Consider the following 24,599-nt stretch of genomic DNA (forward strand, 5'->3'; position numbering starts at 1 on the left):
ACTGGCTTTACATACAGTACCTTATTAAATTCTCACACATTGTATTAATACACACGAGAAGAGTTTCTTACCCAAGATCACATAAGTAGTAGAATCCAGATTCAGACCCTGATCAGACTGACTCCAGAGCCTTGCTCTTCCTTTACCACCTCCTACACTGTAAGTCCATCTCGGAAACCACCATAACCGTGGCAGTATTCCTAGGGCATTTCATTGGCCAGAGCCCTTTGGGCACTCGTGCAGGCATGTGCGTGTGCGTGTGCATGTGCGTGTACTTTAGAATATAAAAATATTACAGAAGACACAGGAAAATTTTTTCTGTTGAACCCAAGACTCCCTAGCCCCACCCCCTACATGCATTCACACCCCACCTGTAATGGTTGCAAGTTGTGTTTTCTTTAGCAAGTTAGGTCAAGAGGTCTGTGTCCCTAGGAAGGGAGAATGACATTTCTCCAATGAGAAAGGAGAACATGCATCATTTAAAAACCTGTTATTAAAATCTTTTGTTTAGAAATTATGCTTGCATATTATTATAAATAATCCATCAACTGGTGTCCTGAATACGATGAAAGAATATTCTGACTGGGTGTCCAGGGACCCTGAATGTCTTCCCTGAGTGAAGCAGTAAGAGGGTGAGTGGCCAGCCCCCGGTGCTCACTGGGGCTCAAGGCTGCCACCCGACCACTTCAGGAAGAGGCTGAGGCAATGCCCATCCCAAGGGTCAGGGAGAGTGCTCAACCAGCCTGTGCCTCTTACATAGCTTGTCTAGATGTCATATTTACTACAACTAAAAGAACACATAATTTCACCCAGGAAGGAGAGGTAGTGCCCATTTGACAGACCCTAAGACAAAAAGTAATATAATTACAGTCAGTGAAATACGGAAAAGTAGGCAAAGGATTTTGCACTTCCTTTCCAATTAACACTCAGATACATCAAGTGGATATACTATATTTGACCATTCCTATTGCTAGACTATGTACGGTTGTACTATATTTTAAAATGCTATAATGAAACTTTCTTCACCATATTTGGGATTATTAGCCTGATATAAATTCTGGGAAACAAAAGTACAAGGTGAAAGGATATGAATTTAAAAAAACTAAGATGATGATGCTAAATGATAGTGATGAAAGTGGTGCTCTTGGGCACTCCTGGGAACACTGTGAATTGCTATTTGGAAGGCAGCTTAGTAACAGGAATTGAGACCCATAAGAATAAATGGGCGGAAAGCAGAACCTTGTTACTTTAACTTGAATTAATAGTGATATTGAACATTATTACATATGTTGGTCATCAGTTGCATTTCTTTTTTTGTGAATTATTTTTTCATGCCCTTTGCTCTTACTCACTGGGTATTTTTAACTTGTTTTGCATGAATTCTTTATGTAATATACACAGTAAATAAGTCCTATTTTTTAGGTATCAAAGTAAGAGCTGTTCATCCTCCTCTTACGATATTGAATACTTTTCTAAGCTCTGGAAGTTCTTCTATCTTCAGAGATTTAATAAATATTCTATTTCGTTTTCTTCGTGTGTGTGTGTGTGTGTGTGTGTGTTTATATTTAATTCTTTAAGGCACCAAGAATTAATTTCAGGATATGTTGTGAGCTGTGGTTTTAAATTCTTCAAAACTCAAAGTAATAAATACTATGGTTTTTCAAAAACATTTTCAGTTTTATTATATATTTCATTTTATTCTCAGTGCATTTATTAAAAGTTTTCATAAATTCATTGGTGAAGGAGTTCAAGAACAGGGAAAAAAATGAGAGATATATTTTATATAGGTATGCCTCAGTCTCACTGTGGGTGATTTTTTTTGTTTTATCTTTTTTGGTCTTTGTGTTTTGCTTTTACAAATGAAGGCCTGAGTAGAGGTATATCTGCAAAGCCTGAGGTCCCTTAATTATGGGTGGTTCTGGGAATAATACTTAGAAGGGTAACATCTAAATTAAATGGACCTTTCAAAATTGATATTCTAACCAGGAGGTGAAAGTCATTCCAAGGCTTAAGGAACACATATATTCCCCAAACCTGTGAGCCAGGCATGTTGAAAACTGCTTAGCCTATACAGGCATGTGCATATTTACAAGGAACTCTCCCAGACTAGGGTGAGAGATAAAAATATAAACAGATACACACCACCCCTGTGTACAGGAGATATGGAGCCTAGAAACTGGAGCACTACTGAATTAGTGCTATAAAATCCCTATAAAGTGCTTTATAGTCCCTAGAAAATGCCCCATTGGCATTGAACATTGTCAGTTGCCTTTCTGTTCCCTTCAAATCCCTTTCAGTCATAATGAGCCTTGGACTATAGTTTCTTCCAGCTACAGTTACCAGTCAACTATCATAGCCTGCAAAGATGTTTTCTGATGCCCTTCGTAATGGCAAAGGACTTTCACCAACCTTCAATTGCCAGCTGATCATGGCCCTCTCCTTCCTTCAAACTCCCGCCAAGTTCTCCATTGACTCAATCCACCCAGAAGCCAGTATGTGCTGGGCTCTGCTGATGAAGTCCTTGCAACCTCCCAGGGCCAAAGATGGAGACAAGGGTGGACAATGGATTTGGTGGAGAAAGAGAAACACTCCCTCTTTATCTGTAAGTGATTTTACTTACAACAATTTATAGGCTGTACCCTGATAACTCAAATATTAATATCTCAAATTCTTTTCTCACCTCTGAACTCCAGACTCTTATCTATAATTGCCTACTGTGTATCTTTACTTGGTTATCTAGTTGACATCTCAAATTCAATATGTCCACCCCATATTTGTTATCCACCCAACTTTTCTTCCTCCAGTTTTCCACCAGATCAGTTAATGGTAATACCGTATACTCAGTTGATTTGGCCTCATACCTAGGGATTAACCTTGATCACATTCTTTCCCTCACTCCCACATCCACTCTCTCAACAAGCCCTGTCAAAGAGAACTACCTCCAAAATATACCATGAGTCTGGACTTTTCTCATGTTTTGCACTGATTTCATCTAGTCTCTATACCTCTACTCATGTCCCTCTAGGATCTACTTTTCATCTAGTACCTGGATACTCTTAAAATACATAAATCAGGTTCATCAGTCCCATTTTAGAATCTTCCAATGGCCCCCTATCTCAGTTAAAATAAAATCAAAATTCCTTACTCTTGGTATATGTTAATTTTATGTGTCAATTTGGAGGGTGTTTTGGATGAGATTAAAATGTAAACCAATGACCTCTGAGTAAGCAGATTGCCCTCCATAATGTCAGTGGGTCTTATGTAATCAGTTGAAGATGTGCATAGAACAAAAATACCAGCCTCCCGAAGCAAAAGAGAATCTTCTAGCAGCATGACTTCAGACTTCATCTACACCATCAGCTCTTCTGGGTCTTGAGCCTGCTGGCCTATACTGCAGATTTAAGACTTCCCAGCCTCCATAATCATATAAGCTAATTTCTTATAATAAATCTAAATCTCTATATATCCTATTGGTTCTGTTTCTCTGGATAACTCTGACTAATACAGCATAAAAGGCCTTGTAAGGGCCCTGCCTAACTTTTCAACATATTCTCCAATTCTTTTTTTATCTGTTCCTTCCTTCTTTTGTATTGACTAAGGACTTTTTAATTCCGTTTTCTCCTCTAAGGGTTTTGAAGTGCCTGCATTCTATTTATATCCATTGAGTGGTTACCACTATTCTTAACATGAATACTTACTCTAAAGGCAATCAATACCTCTATCCTTAAAACACTTAATACCAATCACCAGCTCCCATCTTAAATGCTATTTTTATTCAATATTTTAGATCTAGTCTACTTGTTTGCGATCCAAATTAGGCATTTTCTTTTCATAATCAGTGTTTGTTTAGATTTTTCATTTTTCGTCTCTCACCATTCCATCTTACAACTCAGACTTTCCTCCTAGTATTATTTTCCTTCCTAGAGTAGGGTTTGTTGACAGTCAGTGATTTCAGTTTTTGTTTGTCCAAAGAAACAAATTTTTTTTTTTGGCTGCATTGCGTGGCTTGTGGGATCTTAGTTTCCCAACCAGGGATTGAACCTGGGCCCTCGAAAGTGAAAGCACCAAGTCCTAACCACTGGACCACCAGGGACTTTCCCTCCAAAATTGTTTTCATTTTTCCCTTGTTCCTTATGATAATTTTATGGTATACGAAATAGAAGTAGACAATCTGAATAGGCCTATATTGATAATGAAACTTAATCAATAAATAATAACCTTCCAAAATAGAAAGCATCAGGCTCAGATGGGTTCACTGGTGATTTCCACCAGACGTTTAAAGAAGAAACTATGTCAGTTCTCTATATAGTCCCTTTCAGAAGACAGAAGCAGAGGGAATACTTCCTAGTTCATCCCATGAGGCCAACGTTACCCTAATACCAAAACCTGACAAAGACATTACAAGAAAACTATGGACCAATATCTCTCATGAACATAGATGCAAAAATCCTCAACAATAATATTAGCAAATTGAATCCAACAAGTATAAAAAGAATTATACGTCACAACCAAGTGGAATTTATCCCAGATATGCAAGACTGGTTCAACATTCAAATATCAATTAATGTAGACCATCATATTAACAGGTTGAAGAGGAAAAAATCACATGATCATATTAATAGATGCAGAAAAAGAATTCGACAAAATCCAACACCCGTTCATGATAAAAATTCTTGGTGAAATAGCACTAGAGAATTTCCTTACTTGATAAACAACATTTACAAAAATCCACAGCTTACATCATACCTAATTGTGAGAAAATAGATTTCCCACTAAGATCAGAAATAAGGCAAGGTTGTACCCTCTCACTACTCTTTTTCAATATCACACTGGAAGTCCTAGCTAATGCAGTAAGACAAGAAAAGAAGATAAAATGTATACTGATTGGGGAGGAGGAATTTTTTTTTTCTTTTTTGTGGTACGCGGGCCTCTCACTGTTGTGGCCTCTCCTGTTGCGGAGCACAGGCTCCGGACGCACAGGCTCAGCGGCCATGGCTCACGGGCCCAGCCGCTCCGCGGTATGTGAGATCCTCCCGGACCGGGGCACGAACCCGTGTCCCCTGCATTGGCAGGCGGACTCTCAACCACTGTGCCACCAGGGAAGCCCGGAATTTTTTTTTTTATTCATAGATGACAATGACTATATAGAAAATCCAAAAGAATCAACAACAACAAAACCTCCTGGAATTAATAGGTGATTACAGCATGATGGCAGGATATTAGGTTAATATACAAAAATCAATTGTTTTCATATATATTGGCAATGAACAAGTAGAAGTTGAAATTAAAAACACAATACCATTTATATTAGCACCCAAATAAAATAAGTACTAAGGTATAAATCTAACAAAATATGTAAAATATCTATATGAATAAAACTACAAAACTCTGATGAATGAAATCAAAGAACTAAAGAAATGGAGAGATATTCCATGTTCTGAGTAGGAAGATTCAATATTGTCAAGATGTTAGTTCTTCCCAACTTGATCTATATGTTCAATGCAATCCCAATCACAATCTCAGTAAGTTGTCTTGTGGATATCTACAAATTGATTCTAAAGTTTATTTGGAGAGGCAAAAAAATACTGAATAGCCAGCACAATATTGAAGGAGAAGCCCAAAGTCAGAAGACTAACACTACCTGACTACAAGAGTATAAGCTACTGTAATTGTCTTGGGGAAAGAATAGATGAATAAATCAATGAAACAGAAAAAGGAGCCCAGAAATGGATCCTAAACAGGGCAGTGACTTCAGTCTCTGGATGTGATCTGCATTTGGAAAGATCTCCTGTATTCCTGTGTATTGGAGGGAACAACACTGCAACTCAGGCTAGTTAGAAACCCTTAATAGTCTACTGAAGAAAGATGCTGAAAGTCTGAACAATAATGATCATTTTAGTGATAGTAGACATGAATTAAACAATTAAGCCCATTTCATACTTAATCTTGTTTACCCCACAGCCACCCAGGTGTTGGCACTGGTGTCAACTTCTCCATTTCACAAGTAAGGTAAACAAGGTTGACAGGATAAGTAACTTGATCAAGATCACTCAGTACCCAGATCTGTTTGACTGCAGCTCTCTCTTCAGGCCCTTGGACTCAGGCATTGGATGATGGTTTTGATGCTGATGCTGATGCTGATGATGACGACGATGACGGTGAACGTAAAGGCGCTTTCATTCATTCGGCACACATGAGAGACCTGAAAGCCGGCTTCAGCGTCCAGAAAGGAGAAAAGACTAAATTGATTAAGGTGTCAGTGAGCCACTAATAGGATATAAAACTTCCATAACTGCAGAGGACAACGCCGCTACTGCCCTCTGCCCCCCACTTACCTCAAACACCAGACCTGCCAGGACTCCGTTGGCGGCGCCTCCGGGGACCTCAGGCTCTGCTCCACCCCGCCCCGCCCCCGGGCGCCTCCGCGGGCCACGTGGTCCGGCGTCCGCGCAGGCGGGTCCCGGCGCCGGCGCTTCCGTGTTGGCTGCGGCGACGGCGGCGGCGCAGGGGCGGAAGCCGCGCGGCCCGGAGACGGCAGAGGCTGGCCGGGCGGAGCTGGGGGCCTGGGCGGGCCCGGCGTGGGTGCGCCCGCCAGGCCCCGTGTGGGCCACCCGCGATTTGGACTCTGCCGGGCGTCCGGAGAGGTAGGTCCGCCACTGGCCATCCGTCGGTGGCGCGGCACCGCAGCCGTGTCGACCCCTCCCCAGCCGGCAGCTCGCGGGCCCGGCCCAAGAGGTCCAGGGTCGGAGGTAGGGGCCGCCCCCGCGGCCCGCTCCCAGCTCGGCGGGCTCCGGGGAATCGCGCGCCCTCAGCTCCCCGCACCGTCGGGCGCCAGCCTGGGCGGTCCGCGCCGCCTTACCAGAGGGAGGCCGGATACGTTATTATTACTTCATTGCAGCTACCCCAGTTCACTTTGTTTTTCTTCACTCTTTCTATTTTTGTGTCACAGACAAAATGGCTAATAATATGTAAAATCGACGACACTGTAGTTTTCATTCTTCTATTTGTGCAACTATGGAAAGTTAGTGCAGGGAAGGACTTTAGAGATGGTTGAGCTCAATTCCTTCATTTTACAGAGCAGAAAACAGACCCTGAGAGGTCACGTGGATGTCGGAAGTTCACCCAGCTGGGTAATGGTACAATAGGAATGAGAACCCAAAGCTAAGTTTTTAAATAGTCTTTTAAAAGTGGTAAATGATGAAATTTAGCCAACAAAGTGAAGTGACTAGTAGGTTCCTTTGGGCTGGGATTAATCTTGTTAGAGAATGCCTCCTCCTTTTTAAACATTATTTTCTTATTTCAGGTTTAATCCTTCTTGGGCTTCTAAAGAAAATGGCAGAAACATCATCAGAGCCTTCTGGGCAGCTGGTTGTACACTCAGACACTCACAGTGACACCATCCTGGCCAGTTTCGAGGATCAGAGGAAGAAAGGCTTCCTCTGTGACATTACTTTAATCGTGGAGAATGTGCATTTCCGGGCCCACAAAGCCTTACTTGCTGCCAGTAGTGAATACTTCTCAATGATGTTTGCTGAAGAGGGGGAGATTGGCCAGTCCATTTATATGCTGGAAGGCATGGTTGCCGACACGTTTAGTATCCTGCTGGAATTTATCTACACGGGTTGTCTCCAGGCCAGTGAGAAAAGTACAGAACAAATCCTGGCTACTGCCCAGTTCTTAAAAGTCTATGACCTGGTAAAGGCTTACACAGACTTTCAAAATAATCATAGCTCCCCAAAGCCACCGACTTTGAACACAGCTGGCGCTCCAGTGGTTGTTATTTCTAATAAGAAAAATGATCATCCAAAGCGGAAACGGGGAAGACCAAGAAAAGTCAACAGTCTGCAGGAGGGGAAATCAGAACTGGCTGCAGAGGAAGAAATACAGCTGAGAGTGAACAATTCAGTTCAGAATAGACAAAACTTTGTGGTTAAAGAGGGAGACGATGGTGTACTGAATGAACAGATTCCAGCAAAAGAATTGGAAGAATCTGAGCCGGCTTGTGAGCCAGGTAGAGGGGAGGAAATGCCAGCTGAAAAAGATGAGAACTGTGATCCCAAGATCCAGGATGGGCAGGACAACCAGAATCGGTGCAGCAAGCGGAGGATTCGGAGGTCCGTCAAACTGAAAGATTATAAACTAGTTGGGGATGAAGACGACCAGGGTTCAGCCAAGAGGGTCTGTGGAAGGAGGAAGCGCCCTGGTGGCCCCGAGGCCCGTTGTAAAGACTGTGGCAAAGTGTTTAAGTATAATCACTTTTTAGCAATCCACCAGAGAAGCCACACGGGTAATTACTCTTTCACAGCTTATTGGAATATGTTTTGGAGAAGTAACAATAATAACAGCTTTCATTTATTGTGCGATGTCTATGTGATGGGCATTGTAATAAAGTATACATGTTATTGCATTGAATTCTCACAACAGTCCTGTGAGACAGTTAATATTGTGCAGATGCAAAGACTAAGTCTAGAAAGCTGAAGGTAACTTGCCCAGGGCATCCATGTAGCGACAGGTGGGAATTGAACCCAAGGAACCTGATTCCAGAACCTCTCTACTTATTTGAAGTTGTTGGTTCAAGGCTTGAATGTCCAGGAATCAAGCTGTAGCCAAAGTTAATATGCTTTATGATTCTTGAAGATTCCTCATCTTGACCATAGCTGTGTTTTTGCCCAGATCTGTCTGGACAGCTCTCTCACTCAGCCATCTAGCTGTAAATGCCTTTTCCTTTTTGGTCTCTCTAGCCCCGTACTGGCCAATAGCTCTTTTGTGAGTATGGAAATGTTCTATATCTATGCTGTCCATTTTGGTGGCCACTAGCCACTTGCGTATTTTGAGCACTTGACATGCGGTGAGTGTGACTAAAGAACTGAATATTTTATTTTATTTATTTATTTATTTATTTTTTGCGGTACATGGGCCTCTCACTGTTGTGGCCTCTCCCGTTGCGGAGCACAGGCTTCGGACGCGCAGGCTCAGCAGCCATGGCTCACGGGCCCAGCCGCTCCGCAGCATGTGGGATCCTCCCGGACCGGGGCATGAACCCGTGTCCCCTGCATTGGCAGGCGGACTCTCAACCACTCTGCCACCAGGGAAGCCCCTGAATATTTTATTTTAATTAATTTGAATAGCCACCATTCAGATGGTGGCTAGGCTGACAGTGCAGCCCTAGCCAGAAATCCCTCCTCCTTTGAGCTCTCTCTTAATGTACCTAACTCACTCTGCTTTGGGTCAGGCTGTAGTTATATACCTGTAATCTACCCCTCAACCTAATTGTAAGCATAAGTACAGGGTCTGGTACTTAAAACCTGTCATCCAGCAGCCTGCTGTCTTATGACCTGGCAGCATCCAGCATTGTGGTTCTCAACCTGGCTGCATGTTTTAGTCTCCAAGGGAGCTTCTAAAACTACCAGGGCCTGGGTCCCAGCCCCAGAGCTTCTGATTTCATTGCCTGGAGTGTTGGTGTTTTTAAAAGCTCCCCGGAGATTTTAAGTACAGATAGACTGAGACCCTGAATTTTGGTTCTTTGAACACAATAGACACTTGAGAAATACTTGTTGAACTGTGACAGAGGCTAGTTTAAGGAGTTAAATAGTTCTACGAGATTCATTAAGGAAAACAGCATGTAGCATCTTCCCTTTTCCCAGTGGTTTCTGCAATTTTGCATTGAATCACTTTAGTGTGGGTCTCTTTTCTTCCATTTGAGTGGTTACCAGTAGATCCATACAGTCTGGAAAACCACCTTTTAGTTCCAGAAAAATTTCATGAATTATTTCATAGATGATTCCCCTCTGTTTCCTCTGCTCTCTCTTTCTGGAACTCCTCCCATTTGGATGTTGAACCTCCTGGACTCATCCTCTAATTTTCTTATCTTTTGTCTCCTATTTTCCATCACTTTCTGCTATACTTTTTGGGAGATTTCCACTTTATCTTTCAACTTTTATTGTTTTTCTATTTCTACTCTTATTTTTTTTTACTTCTAGGAGCTCTTTTGTTCTCTAAATTCTTTTTTTGTTTGTTTTTAGTTAGAATCCTCTGTGAGCCTGTTAATAACAACATTTACTTATTTGTTAATTTTTAATGCTTTCTTCACTCTGGGCAGTCTGTTTTCTGCAAGCTGCTTTTTCTCTTATCCGTTTTGGTATCTATTTCTACTACTAAAGACCTTCCTTGACTGGTGATTTTTTTTTAATCATGTTCAATTACATGCAAGAATGGTTTGCTAAAAGATTTTTTTTTAATCATGTTTAATTACATGCAAGAATGGTTTGCTAAAAGCTACTGGCAACTCTGCAGATGTAGACAGGGCCTGCAGGCATCTTGCTGATACCCGGCATCACATTTTCAGCTCTCTTACTGCCGGCCCTTCGCATTCCAGGAGAAGATGCTCCACCTCCCACCTGGGGGCTGTGGGCCTGGCTGCCTGCGTCTAGCGCAGGAGGGGGCAGAAGGCTGGGGGGAGTCTCATCCCAGATGTGAACTTTGACTTGCTCTCCCTGTCGTAGTGGCTCCACTGCGCTAGGAGACCTCTAACCCTGAGACCCCTAGTCCAGAGATCCTTCATCCGATTTACCCTCTTCAGAGAACAGTCTCCATCTTCTGCTGGGGAGAGGGTCAGTCTCCTGGTTACATGGAGTAGGAGACTGGACCTGGGGGGCCTAACTACCTTTGAAACGGACTGTCATTTATCCTCCCTCACCCCTATTTTCAGAGATAACAGGTGCCACCAGTTCCTCCTTGTGGAGGCTCTGTCTTAAATTAGGTTGTGTGTATCTCAGCGTTCCTCACCGCTGGTGTAGGACTCGTCTAGCTCCATCTTGCAAAATGTTATTGCTGATGTTGTCTCTCCTGTTCACTGTTGTTTTAATTTGGGAGGGGACAGAAGGATGTGCAGATTCTTACTTACATCATGTTTCTGGGGCTCTTATTCCAGGGGAGCGACCTTTCAAATGTAATGAGTGTGGAAAAGGCTTTGCCCAGAAGCACTCCCTGCAGGTCCACACCCGGATGCACACAGGCGAGCGGCCGTACACCTGCACCGTGTGCAGCAAGGCTCTCACCACCAAGCACTCGCTGCTGGAGCACATGAGCCTGCACTCAGGTAGCGGGCTTGCGCCGGGGAGCCAGCTGCCACCAGGTTCCCATTCCTGGGGTGGGCATTACCGCGATCTAAATGGTCTTTTCTCAGCCTCGTATCATTCCCCACATGATACCGTTGAAAGACAGAATTGTGCACCTGTCAGAGTGTAGTTTAGAGTTCTGCACAGCATTGAACCTTAAACTAGGGTTTATAAACTGGCTACTGGCAGTGCAGTGTGCAGTCATGACTTGTTTAAGCACCAGAGTTTAGAATTATTTTACTTTGGATGCCTTTGCGGGGGAACTTGAATTCTCCAGTTCTGCCCCGGTCTCCATCGCTCCCTGTTGCCTTACATGCTCTTGCACATTTATGTTACTGTGGTAGACTCTGAAGGCATTTGGGTTTGTAGACAAGTCACTTGTGTTATTTGTAGAGAATGGGGATCTGGGCCCACTGCGATACTTACCTTATTAGTGAGCATTCCAGTTCTTTATAGTTTTTTGCGTGTTTTGTTTGGCAGGACAGAAGTCTTTTACATGTGATCAGTGTGGAAAATATTTCAGCCAGAAAAGACAACTAAAGAGCCATTACCGAGTTCATACAGGTACAATACAGTGAGAGAAAATTTGGATTGGCTGGGGGAGAAACGCAAATACAAATTGTTTCCGAAACAGTAGGTTCATATTGTAGAAGATAAATGAGTTTTTAGGGAAATAGTTCTTAAAAAGCAATCTAAATTAGGTGTCCTTGGGTTACTCTCTGCTACCTTGTGATTTATATTAAATTTTTATATTGCAGTTTCGGTGCCACACGCAGAAACCCTGCAAAATTGGTATTGTTCAAGGCACCAGTTGACTAAGAGGGCACCAGTCGATTAGCTGTTAGTGGTGCCTGGACAGAGGTGTCACCACCCCATAGCCGTCAGTCCAGGCTTTCTGCAGCCTGACTCCACCTATTGTCCTTTTTTCTTTCCTGCCAACTGATAATAAATGGAGGGGGGATTGGGAGCATCATTTGAGATCGGTTGGCCACAGTGACACCAGTGCGTTGAGGGAAAAAGGAGATAACACTTAGGGAGACTGGAAGGGTCCCACCTCTGATGGGGAAGCAGTGAGTCGAGATGCCTAGGAAACTATTAACTGTTACCAAATTTAATTTTAAAATTGTTGTGTTATTAAAGCACCATATTTAAAGTGATTATTTTTCAGGGAAGTGCTTTAACACAAATCACTGAAGAAATGCAGGGACAGCATATATGCACTGACACTTTTTTTATTGTTGCGACAAGGCCACTCGTTACCGGAATGTAACCACTGCCGCCGCAAATTCATGGATGTGTCTCAGCTAAAGAAACATCTGCGGACACACACAGGTAAAAGTCCATCTCACCCTGTCTTTCTAGTGTGCTTTATGTTTTTAGGGGAGCGAGAAATGAAGTACTGGGAGTCCCCTCTTCAGACTGTGTTTTTGTAAATTGTGTGGGAATTTTATAAGTAGGTCACATAAAAAGCCCAGGCAGAATGCTGTCACACAATCCTGTGGGGACATCACATGTCTGTAGGTTAGCAAAATGGAGCGTACTTACTGAGCATTGTTCGTAAATGAAACCTCATCTAATACCACAAAATAGTACAAGTCTGAATCAGGTTGCGTGTTTAAATTTTAATTTACCTCAGCATTGAAGATTATCAAGATAAACTTTTTAGAAAACGAAGCAGACACTAAGGCAGCACAGGCACTGAGGATTTTTCCACTTTCTCTCCTAGAACCGGTACTTATAACTTAAGCATCACCACCTCCAGAAAAATCAGCTTCCAGGTTGAAGAGGAGGCAGGATCAATTAGGGCAGGTCAAATTCTTTCATTTAAGATCAGAAAAGTAAAAACGTGCGCCTTGTAGAACTTTGGGTAAGAAGCATTTCTTAAAAAGAAACATTTCTTAAAAAGAAACCTGTTAGTTTTTCTAAGAAAAGCTTCCTATTCTAGATTTATAGTTTAATGATTCTGTTAAATTGTCTACCAACATTATATATCAGATTGCTTTATGTTGCTTTGGACATTTTTTTGAAAACACAATTTTTCTCAAAGTCATTTACTTTCTTAAATATCTCATAAGGTATGAGTTTTATGAAAATGGATCTCTATACAGTCTTTCTACAGACATCATTAGTAGGTTCTGTGAAATTTAATTCATCCACTTAACACATATTTACTGAACAGTACCAGGCACTGGGTACCAGGCCCTGTTGTGGGCCCTGAGGATACAGCACTGCCTGAGATGGACAGAGCCCCTGCTCTTGAGGGGTTAACATTCAAACAGGAGACAAAGAACAAGCGTGTGAGTAACCTGTTAGGTGGGGATAAGTGCTCTGAAGGACTAAACGCAGGGGCAGGAGGCAGGAGGGGGAGCTGCCCTTTGACATGGGGGCTTGTCTGGGAAGGCCTTGCTGATGAGGTGCCATCTTAGATGGAGATCTGCTGCTGTGGGGAGTGAGTGAGCCATCGTGTCTACCCCGGAGAAGAGCGTCTTAGGCAGAGCCGGGGCGGTGGGAGTAGGAGTGTGTAGTGAGTGTGGGTGGACATCAGAGGCTGCTGGAGCCCGTGTGACACGGGGTTCCCGGCCTGGCTGTGTGCTTCGACCCCCTGAGAAGCTTTTAAAAAGACAAAGCCTGGTCCCACCCCCAGAGATTCTGATCGAAGTGACTGGGGATGAGGCCTTGGAATTGGCATTTTTAAAAGCTCCCCAGGTTTTTCTAGTGTGCGCTTAGGCCTAAGAACTTCTGAAGGCACAGTAAAGACTTTGGATTTTATTCTGAACGGGATGGCTTTACTGCGAGGAGTGACATGATGTAACAGAGAATTTTAATAGGATCACAGCAGCCGCTGGTGTGGGGTGAGGCAGGGGCGGAGGTGCCCGTAGGGGTGAGGTAGGGGCGGAGGCGCCCGTAGGAGGGTGGAAAGACCCATTAGGAGGCGGTGCCGGACAGGGGCTTGGCGCAGGGCTTGGTGCAGGGCGGCAGTGGTGGGGAGGCGGCGAGTGGCCCAGCGCCAGATGTATTCTGAAGGAAGACTCCCATGATGGGCCCGTGATTGGATATGGGGGTGAGCGGAGGGGAGGCGGAAGCAGCCGTAAGGGTGAGAACCCGGGGAAGACGGAGGGACAAATGGAGAGTTAGACTTTAGACACATGGGGCGTGAGACGTCTGTTTGGCACCCAGGTGCACGAGCGGAGGAGACGGCTGGGTATCTGTGCCCGAGCTCAGGGGGCACCGCGAGCAGCGGTCGAGATTCCCGTGCTTACACACAGGCCTGTAGGCAGCATATGGGGCTGTGAAGAGAACCTCCGCGGGAGGGCGGAGGTGGAGGAGAGCCGAGCTGTCTCGGTTACGTGGCGCAGTGCCCGGGGTGAGACGTTTCATCTTCTGAGCATAAGGTGTCAGTGAGGCTTCTGGTCTTTCTGAGGAGAACCAGGCCTTGAACTGGGGGTGAAAGCACGAGTCCCCTCTCCAGGATCCCAGCAAACTCTGCTCCACCCACTACCCTGAGGAGCAGAAGAGAGAAGTGGAGGATGCGATGGGTGGGAGAGGAGATGACAGGGACTCTGTAAAGTTTTTGTCTGATTGAGAGATAAGAGGTCAAACCCGTCAAAAGATTGGGCTCTTGGAAGTAGAGACTGTGACCCTTCTGTCATTAGCCTGGAGAATAGGCACAATATTGGTGTTGAAAAGAGTTGGGGTGCCGCTTGCCTGCTCCCCGGGCAGAGAGGAAGGTTTGGGAGAGGCTGCTTGGCAGAGCTGGCGCTCAGCCTCCATGGACAGTGGTGAGGACAGCCGCCAGCAGGGCAGGCGGGTCCTGCCGAGAGGGCCACACCCATGGGAAAACCAAGACTCTCTTCTCTTAGCTCTTTAAGTGCAAACTCTCTCTGGGTTAGATATCCTTTGCCAAGCACAAAAAAATCAGAGATAAACAAGAGGTGCTTTCTTCCCTAGAGGGCATGTTCAGTGGCGGGGGGGGGGTGGAGCGGGTGGATGGATGCAATTTGAAAGGGAAGCAAGGTGACAGGCAGTGCCAACGAGGTCGCTGCAGCTCAGTTCTTTCCCCATACCTGGAACTGGTCAGGCTTTCAGGAACTGAGCCAAGCCATGCCAAGCAAAGGAGTGATAAACCATCGAGTGTGTTCACTTAACAAAGGGACTGCACCTCTCTGTTGTCTGCAGTACCGCCTTCCTGACATCACTGTACCTGCAAACCAAGTTAGTGATCCCAAGATTGCTTGGTGAGCTGGGGGCAAGTTCAGAGAATTAGCCCAGGTCATGGAGAAGCCTGGTGCATGGCCTCTGACCGCAGTAGAGTCCCAGCCCTCCAGTGTCCCTGTCCCTTGTGTGGTGTTAGATAAACACTGATCCTCCCCTGTGGGCTCCCACTACTCCCAGGTAGATCCCCTGCCTGTGACACAGTTAATTGAGCCACAGCTTTCATTCACAGCCTCATTTTGTTGGATTGGATTTGAAGCTTCCTAAATCTCAGCCATGTTTTCAGACTATCCTTTAATGTTGCTCATCCCCAACTTTGAGAGAACTGGGGGTCCCTCACTGTAACACACCTTTCCAGAGTTTACATGTGATCTAGTAAGAACCTCAGTACAGTGTGATACGAGCCCCAGTAGAGGTGTGAACATAGGGACAGAAGTGTTTCACTTTCCCTGGGAAGGTCTGGGAAAGCGTCCCAGAGGAAGGACCTGAGTCTTGACGCCAGAGTAAGTGCTAGACAGACAGAGGAAGCTGGAAGAGGTGTTTCCAGACAGGAACAGGATGCGTGGGGTTGACGATGTGAGAGGCTGGCATCTGAGGGCCGTAGTGAGGAATTCCACGGTGAACAGCTAGAGTGAGATTGCTGACAAGGGGCAGGCCCCTGGTGAAGCGGGGGGTGGTCTTTGGGCAGAGAGGAGGCATATTTTGGTTCGTGCATTGAAAAGGACTCAGGCAGCCCAAGGAGGATGGTCAGAGAGGGAAGGTCCTGGGGATGAGCCAGTTACCAGGCTCTGGGGAAGAAAGATGAAGGCCTTCAAGTTAAGAGAGTGGACAGAAGAGATATACTTACGAGATTTTTAGTCTGGGAAAAAAAGAGTCACTGCATATGTGACGAAGTGTTAATAGCCCAAATATGGGAACATGAGTGCCCAGGAGAAAACTGGGCAGGGGGACCTGAAAGGCATATCACAGAAAAAGACATAGGAATGGCCAGTAGACATCTGAAACGATGTTAACAGCATTAATTGTCAGAGAAAAAGAAATGTGCATTTCTTTTGGCCCATTAGATTGACAAATATGTGAGGAAATGGGCATCTTTAAGTTCTGTTGATGGGAAAGGAATTTGGGAACTTCCTGGAAAGAACTTTGGCAATGTGAATCAAAAGGTAAGCTGTCCAGTTGGGAAAAGATGTTTGCATAAGGATGTTCAACGTAAGCAGGATTGTTTATAATGTCACAGGCTTAAAAGTGACCTAAATGTCCCTCAGTAAGGGATTAGTTAGGTAAATTTTGGACAAGATACATAGTGGAACACAAAACACCATTTTAAAATGTCTGTTTGTTTGTTTTTAACCATTTTTTTAAGATGAATTTTCCATTCCCATTTGACGTTACAGACCAGCATGCACTGGCCAATCTCATGGTATACATGGTATATCACCTGTGTGTGTGCACAGAGACGCCTGTAAAGGTTTCATCACAGTGTGAGGTGGCAATCTACAGGGGAATTCTGAGTGTTTTTTGTACACTTTGTGCTTTTCAGTATTATTTGAGTTTTCTACAGTGAACGTTGTTGATTTGTGAAGAAAACGAAAGCAGCTGTTTGAGGAATTTAAATGTACAGAACTAGATTGCCAGTCGAATGTGCACTCGGAGCAGACTGGACTGTCGGGCCTGGCTGGGTCAGGGGCTGGATGCTGCTGCGTTAACCAAGATGGTCACGTGGGTTTTAGCCAATGGGGTAGGAAACCCGGCCATGCTACCCAACAAGCCTGCAGGAGTCGGTACCCTCTGGAGCTGGGATGGGGATTCACAGGTCGTCAGAGTGGGGTGGGATGAGTGGCATGCACCGCTGAGGAGAGGGTCTGGAAGGAAAACTTCTGAGTAACTTAAATATTTCTGTCAGCATCCCCCTGGGTGAAACCTGCACTCGTGTCTCTGCCCTGTCCTTTCATTGCCATTGTCTGATCCTCCGGTAACCAACTCCCTTCTGGCCCCGCTGCCACCCAGGCCCTGTCACCTCACCTTTTCTCTTTCCTCTCTGTCTGCTTCCTGCACCTCCTGGTCCAGGCCTCGGCACTGTGGCTTAGACTGTTACACAGATTCCTACAGCCGCCCCTACCCACCGTCCCCACATATATTTTCTTAGTACTTTGTCCTGTCTGTCTTCTGCTAAAAACGTCCAGAAGTTCCACGGGTCCTCTGCCTGGAATTTACGGCTCTTCGTGGCCTGGCCTCACCTTTTAGGTCCCACGCTCGTCAGAGTGAATCCTCATCCCTCTTTGTCCTCCCTGTGGTCATTTCCGACACCCGCTGTTTGGTCATTCTGCTTATCCTAGTACCTGAATGGGGCCTCTCTCCAGTCCAGCCAGCTCCTGCCTCGTCCTCACGCATCCTGTCTGCAGAATTGTTGATACCACTCATTTGAGTGTTCAGTCAGCTGCAGCCCTGCCGCTGTACTTGATTACCACATGTATCTTTTTGAGGCTGTGATCCTGTCTTTTGTTTCCTTTTTGTTTCTCAGCTCCGTGCTTTGTTGAGGGTCCGCCCATCCTTGTAGAGCTGAGGCAAAGGAAGAAGGAATGTGTCGGTGAACCGGAGGCAGTGGAGCCATGTAACCATTACCAGAACAAGTTAGGAACCAGAGGAGTAGGAAGACTTTCCCCAGATTCACGTTGGCTAGGAAAATTTGCCTTCTTACTGTGCTCGAGGATGTTTCTGGAAAGAGTTTCCAGTATTGAAAACATTTGCCAACAAAATTCCTGAGGTGTTGCAACCCCAGATGGAATTGAATGATAACGTGAACGTTGTTGTATGTGCTCCCCACACAGAACTTTACAGTGACAGGCGGACAGAGCAGGTACTCAGTCTTGGAATTGGGAGAGGGAGAAAAACCGAGATCAGAATAGAACGCAGCTCTGGTTGGAAAGCTGTGGAAAGAATGACAGTGGCCTGGTTTTAACCTTCGGAGTGGTAAGAGTTACTGCTGCAAAGACGCAGACTCACCCAAATTGTCATAAGTGTCCTCTGCCTAGACTGAACTTGGGGAAACATCTCACCTGAATTTTCTAGTAGATGCTGTGAAAGGGAAGCTACCTGACCATCCCCCACTTCACTCATCCCTTGTTATATAGTTAAGTGGGATTTTTCTTTTTTCTTTTTCTTCTTTTTTTTTTCAAATTCATAGTTCCCTTGCCTGCATTAGGATCACTTAGTTGCATTTCTGGAGGGCATGGCAGTCTGTCATTGTATGTGCAGTGTATAAACTAGCACTAAATAAATGCTGTTGAAGCCTTATTAAAATTGTCAGGGACTTCCCTGGTGGCTCAGTGGTTAAGAATCCGCCTGCCAGTGCAGGGGACACGGGTTCGATCCCTGGTCCAGGAAGATCCCACATGCCGCAGAGCAGCTAAGCCCGTTTGCCACAACTACTGAGCCTGCGCTCTAGAGCCCGTGTTCCACAACAAGAGAAGCCACCGCAATGAGAGGTCCACGCACCGCAATGAAAAGTAGGCCCCTCTCGCCGCAACTAGAAAAAGCCTGTGTGCAATAACGAAGACCCAATGCGGCCGTAAATAAATAGATAGATAGATAAATAAATCTATTTCTTAAAAAAAAAATTGCCAGACCCCACTAGGGGTCCGGAGCAGTCACGACATCTTATGTGGGCCTCAGTTCCCACTCTGTGAAATTCATTTACTCAACAAGGATTTCTGGAACAGTGTGCGAGGCCCAGTTCTAGGCACTGGGGTCCTAGGAGTAGGCAGACTCACAGATCATCCTACATAAGACTGGGAGAGAGAGGTATAATAAATAACATACAGTATATAAGGTGGCGATAGCATTGTGGGAAAACTGACTTGGGAAGTGGACCAAGACATGCTGGGGCGGTGCTTTGGGTGGTGATAAAGGCTCACTGGTAGTGTGACACTTGAGCAGAGACTTGAAGGCAGTGTGGAGAGTGAACCACACTGGGAGACCCTGGGGGAGACATGCCAGGGAGAGGGAGGGGATGATGAGTGCGAGGGCCCTGAGCGTGGCTTGCTTGGGGTGTGGTGTTCAGGGCCTCTCCAGGGGCTGTGTGATGAGCAGGGGAGAGTACCTGGTGAGGTTAGGCAGGTTTGGGGTGGGGAGTGGCAGTGGGTGGACAGATCTGTCAGAGCTGTGATTCCTTGTAGGCCCAGGGCTTTGGCTTTTATCTCTGGATGGGATGGGGAGCCATTAGAGCACTTGCAGCAGAGCGTGATAGGATCTGACTGTGTAAAGGGTCACTCCAGTTGCCTCATTCATTGTGGACGACAGGGAAGCAGAGCAGAAGTGGGCAAACTCACAAGGAGGCTGCTGCAGGGAGGTGATGGCAGCCTGGGCCAGGGGTGGCAGGTTCTGGATACACTGGGAAGGTAGATATAAATGTGAATAATCCACAAGTCACCCTGGTACTCAGGGGCCCTTGGGAAGGTCAAGCAGTAAAGTGTGGGAGTGTAAGTTACCTAAGGGTGGACTGTACAGGAGCGAATGTGTGTCCTTTGTAGAATCACTTACCCCCTTGTTTCAGTGTTTAAGTGTTTGAGGGAAAGAACCGTACCCACTTTCTCTGTATCCTCCTGGCATCTAGGACACAGTGCTCAGGTACGTAGTAGGTGCTCGCTAAGTGCTTCATTCATTCACTCATGCTTACTGAGGGTTCAAGAGCTGACCCGAACACGTGCCTTTGTGTTTTTTTATATTGTGAAACTATGGGGTGGTTTTTGCTTTTTGTTTTATTTTGGATGTATATTTCTGAACGCTTTCCCCTTTTTTAGGTGAGAAGCCATTTACTTGTGAAATCTGTGGCAAATCTTTCACAGCAAAGAGTTCTCTTCAGACGCACATCAGGATCCATCGGTAAAGTTTTGCAGATCCTTTTCTCACGTGGAGTCCTCATCCAACCCTGGCGTTCAGTAGGGTGACACACATTCCCTATATAGTCCTTTTCCCCAAATTATTACTCTAGTAGAAGTTCCTGGGCAGTTTATTATTTTGTTTTATCTTTTCAATAAAGAAATTCCTCACTTAGGCCAAATCAGGAAAACTGATTCTGGCCAGCAAAAGTTTGCGTTATTGATGTCATTTCTTAAATTTTGATTTATCTTCAGTCAAAACTAAATATTTAATATTTTCTGAATAAATTATTTGTTCATACAACTTATTTCCGGATTTGATTTAGTAGTTCTTCTAACACGGATAATTAGGGGCTACTCAAATTTTTAATATTGAAATCAATCATATATATTTATTTGGCTTCTAGAATCTAAAAATTGGCTGTGAGAGCTAAAAACAAAAAAGAACTTGGTGTGTAATTTATTACTATTTACCTTCTTATCTGAAATACGCACTGTGGAATCATCAAATTTTATCATATCTGACCCAGCGTCACAGCCCCATCTACCACCTGTCCTCAGACACCCCTCCCTGCCATTCTTTTTTTTTTCTTAAGATTAGAAACTGAAGTCTATGGCAGGCGTGACTTGGTCCAAGTACTTAAGTTAGTAAGAGAACCCATGACTTATGCTTCCCAGTCAGGTTGATTTTCCTCTCTTCTTGACTGCTTCTCCCTAAATGATCAGGAAGTGATAAACAGATCTTCCTGTTTTTAAAATGAAATGTATATTTTCTCGTAGAGGAGAAAAGCCATATTCCTGTACCGTGTGTGGCAAATCCTTCTCTGACTCGAGTGCCAAGAGGAGACACTGCATTCTGCACACGGGCAAAAAGCCTTTCTCCTGCCCTGAGTGTAACTTACAGTTTGCTCGCTTAGACAACTTGAAGGCTCACTTAAAAATTCATAGCAAAGAGAAACACGCGTCCGATGCCAGCAGCGTTTCCGGCAATAATAATGCTGAAGAGGTCAGGAATATTCTTCAGCTGCAGCCCTATCAACTCTCTACCTCCGGAGAGCAGGAAATTCAGCTTCTTGTAACTGATTCTGTACATAACATCAATTTCATGCCTGGTCCTAGCCAAGGAATCAGCATCGTCACTGCAGAGAGTTCCCAGAACATGACGGCAGACCAGGCTGCTAACCTCACCCTGCTCACACAGCAGCCAGAGCAACTGCAGAACTTAATTCTTTCAGCTCAACAGGAGCAAACAGAACACATTCAAAGCCTCAATATGATTGAAAGCCAGATGGAACCCTCACAGACCGAGCCAGTGCACGTCATCACACTTTCCAAGGAAACTCTGGAACATCTTCACGCCCATCAAGAGCAAACAGGGGAGCTCCACTTAGCAAGCGCTTCAAATCCGGCTCAGCACCTACAGCTGACACAGGAGCCTGCTCCGCCACCATCCGCCCACCAGGTGCCCCAGTCCACGCCGCTCAGCCAGGAGCAGAGCTGACCCGAACACGTGCCTGACTGCTCTGTCGGCCTCTTCTCCGTCAGCCCGCTGTGACTGGATTGTGTGCTTGAAGTCAGGCTTTCTGCAACGCTCACTTACAGATTCTTACAGAGATGTGGTAGCTCACTGAGCCAGCCGATAGCGTCCATCCAAGAGGCAAGATGTGTATATCGTGTCTTATATCTAATACTGATTTGGATTTAGCATTTCAATATTGATGAATGGTTTTCATTTTCATTTACTACATCTCTTAAAGACTTGTGTAACTTTTCTTTGGGGGCATTGCATTAAACTTTTCTGTGAGTATTAAATGTTCACAGCCATAGTCATGGTCTTACTGACTTTTCCAGTTATATTTTTTATTTTTTAGAACGAAGAAAATCATATGTTGTATTGGGTACAATGGTTCGTTGTCCCTTCCCCCTTAGGCAACACAATTGCCACTACAAGACAAGTTGGGGCCGAATATGACAGATTACAACTTTGGGGACTCTGTCCTTTTAATAACTTCCAATCCCCTAAGACAGAGTAATTTCTCAAGGTTTAATCTCTGTGTGGTACAGTGGGCTCATCATGTCGTGTTTAAGATAGAGTCAAAGACAACATGACCTAAATGTCTATTTTTAACTCAACATTCACAAAACAAGAAAGCCAAAAGAATAGGATTATTTTTTTAAATTCTAAACTCGACTTTTCTGAGAAACACAGATTTACATGTTTTTTTAAAAGCAGGTTGTTAAAAATTTAATTTAAAAGGCTAATGAAAGTATGAAATTGGATCAAGATATTCACCCCAAATAAATTCTGAATTTTTGTCAGCTTTGATATTTGATCTCCATGGTGAAGTTAAAGCTTTCTTAATTATCCTGGAATATAAAATTCAGTGTAATTTATGTTAAATATACTCTACTGGATTCTAATTGATCTCTGAAAATGTTGAGCTATGTATTGTGTCTGATACCTTTTTAGATAGGAACTTATAATCTATTTTTATTGCAAAGTAGGTTAAATCTCACAAAATAGACACATAATTTTTAGAAGTAAATTCTCCTAATCTTAAAAATAATTTTGAGCCTCAGAGACTTAGTAGCCAGCGTGTGTCTGTAGTTGTGTGATTTTAAATAATCGTCAGAAGATTAAATTATGTTTGGGTTACGTTTTTTCCAGCTCAGCCTATTTTATTGAATACGCCGACCACTTTCTCTTAAGTAAACTGGTAAAAGATTTTTGAGAAAAGGTGGGCACTAGTGTATGTTAATTAACATAATGCTGGTGGAGAGTAGGGGTAATCGCCCCTAAAATTAACAGGATCTTCATGTCAGTCACTCCTTGTTTTAGAGATCTTTGATTTCCACCTGAGTCAAATAAGTGTTGGGAGGTTAAAGTAATATAGAATTGTTAAGGTTTGAGAGAAGATGAAAGCAGTTTTCTAACATACCTAGCAAAGTATATTTTATTGTATATAATTCAGAAATTCATAAATGATTTATATGTGTCAACCAAGGTATGTTAAATTAGGCCTGACTAGAGAGATAATTTTTACAAATACACTTATGCCCTAAATATTATTTCAGGTTCTTGACTTTAGTCATTTAAACTATTTACCTTAACCTTATTGTTGAAGTGCAGGGTTTTTACCAGCTTTTCAAAGCCTACTGGCCCACATTTTCTCCAGGAGATATATAGTATTAAAGCAGATAAATGCTTAACTACTCACTCTGGGTAGCCGGATAATTATTCAGGAAGTATGGTCATATGACTATTTACAAGTCAAGTTTAACTAGCTTTATGACAGTCTGCCTCTGTGCTTAGATAAATGTAATGTGAGCCACATGTGTAATTTAAAATTTTCCAGTAGCCACGTTAAAAACATAAAAAGAAAGTGAGATTAATTTTAATAAAATCGCTTATTTAATCCAACATGTGCCAAATATTTCAACATGTAAATATTCAACATTAAAATATAATAATATTTGACATTCATTTTTTCATACTACATCTTCAAAATCTGGTGTGTATTTTACATTTACTGCACACTCAGTTTGGACGCTAATGTTCATGGGGCACGCTTGATCTGTTTTTAGGATTTATACAATTTACAGTTGAAAACCTAGATTCACATATTCAAGTAGTTTCAGACATAATTTTTTCCCCAATAACTGAAACAAGTATCAGTTTTAAAATTTATATTAGAATTAATAAAAAATAAAACCTAGCTCCTCAGTCACACTAGCCACATTGTGAGCACTTGGTAGCCACAGGTGGCTAGGGGCTCCTGTGGCACAGGCCTACCCATCTCTAGCGTGAGAGCCAGTCCCAGCCATAAAAATCTCTTCTGGAAGCGTTCTGGGTTATCTGACCAGCTGTCAAAGGGAAGTGAGAAAAGGATAGCTTTATAAAGCAAGCCTCTCTTCTGTGTCCCAAATACACATTCTGCCCCTTTGAAGGAAATCCTCAATTTTACGGTTTCATTGGCTTTTTTGTTTGTTTGTTTTGGCCACGCCGTGCTGCATGCGGGATCTTAGTTCCCCGACAAGGGATCAAACCTGTGCCCCCTGCATTGGGAGTATGGAGTCTTAACCGCCAGGGTGGCATCCTCAATTTTAAAGTTCAGTGACTGCACCCAAAGGAAATGACACGTACGTAAAAATGTTTCTATTGTGTCTGAGAAATTGCTGGCTAATTGTTTCACAGCTTATTTTGTACTAAGCTTGCACAATTTAAATACTTGTTTTAATAAGTGCAGAAATACAAATTGTACTTCTTGGGGATTAGTAGAATATTATGCTTTCAGACTGCTGAAACGACCTTGTCACTTTTGCAGGTGAATCTCTGGTTTTCTGTCAGTAGAGGGCTAGCCTTGGGAAGACTTGAGCTCTTGCCATCAAAATG

General features: G+C 43.9%; 2 protein-coding genes across 12 annotated transcripts; one reads left to right on the top strand and one right to left on the bottom strand.

The window, feature by feature from the left end:
* Positions 1 to 5,875: 5,875 nt before the first annotated feature.
* On the bottom strand, positions 5,876 to 6,679 carry LOC117199373 (uncharacterized). Its single transcript, XM_033418713.1, has 2 exons — positions 6,336 to 6,679; positions 5,876 to 6,239 (listed from the first exon to the last, which is right to left on the bottom strand). The coding sequence occupies exons 1-2, from the start codon at positions 6,662 to 6,664 to the stop codon at positions 6,086 to 6,088; spliced, it is 483 nt and encodes a 160-aa protein (XP_033274604.1). The 5' UTR covers positions 6,665 to 6,679; the 3' UTR covers positions 5,876 to 6,085.
* Positions 6,512 to 22,032, top strand: ZBTB24 (zinc finger and BTB domain containing 24). Of its 11 annotated transcripts, XR_007470518.1 has the most exons (8): positions 6,512 to 6,644; positions 7,304 to 8,287; positions 10,931 to 11,098; positions 11,598 to 11,681; positions 12,366 to 12,449; positions 12,844 to 14,211; positions 20,129 to 20,210; positions 20,987 to 21,016. XR_007470518.1 is itself a non-coding variant. In XM_012539527.3 (7 exons), exons 2-7 carry the CDS (start codon positions 7,333 to 7,335, stop codon positions 21,705 to 21,707), a joined length of 2,094 nt encoding a protein of 697 aa, XP_012394981.1. In that variant the 5' UTR covers positions 6,512 to 6,644; positions 7,304 to 7,332; the 3' UTR covers positions 21,708 to 22,032. The 11 variants fall into 11 exon arrangements, 4 of the variants coding, with proteins under 4 accessions (XP_012394981.1, XP_012394982.1, XP_012394983.1 ...); XR_007470516.1 differs by lacking the exon at positions 12,844 to 14,211 and having other exon boundaries at positions 17,851 to 20,210; positions 20,987 to 21,054; XR_007470519.1 differs by lacking the exon at positions 20,987 to 21,016 and having other exon boundaries at positions 12,844 to 14,178.
* Positions 22,033 to 24,599: the final 2,567 nt, after the last annotated feature.

The sequence above is a fragment of the Orcinus orca genome, chromosome 12, assembly GCF_937001465.1.
Source record: "Orcinus orca chromosome 12, mOrcOrc1.1, whole genome shotgun sequence".
Lineage (NCBI taxonomy): Eukaryota > Metazoa > Chordata > Mammalia > Artiodactyla > Delphinidae > Orcinus > Orcinus orca.

Excerpts from the sequence above, each read along its gene's own strand:
- LOC117199373 (XM_033418713.1), bottom strand. The coding sequence starts at position 6,664 with ATGGCCAGTGGCGGACCTACCTCTCCGGACGCCCGGCAGAGTCCAAAT. Across the intron at positions 6,240-6,335 it reads TGGCAGGTCTGGTGTTTGAG|TCTTTTCTCCTTTCTGGACG; the intron begins GTAAGTGGGGGG and ends TAATCAATTTAG.
- ZBTB24 (XM_012539527.3), top strand. The coding sequence starts at position 7,333 with ATGGCAGAAACATCATCAGAGCCTTCTGGGCAGCTGGTTGTACACTCA. Across the intron at positions 11,682-12,365 it reads CCATTACCGAGTTCATACAG|GCCACTCGTTACCGGAATGT; the intron begins GTACAATACAGT and ends TGTTGCGACAAG. Across the intron at positions 20,211-20,986 it reads ACGCACATCAGGATCCATCG|AGGAGAAAAGCCATATTCCT; the intron begins GTAAAGTTTTGC and ends ATTTTCTCGTAG.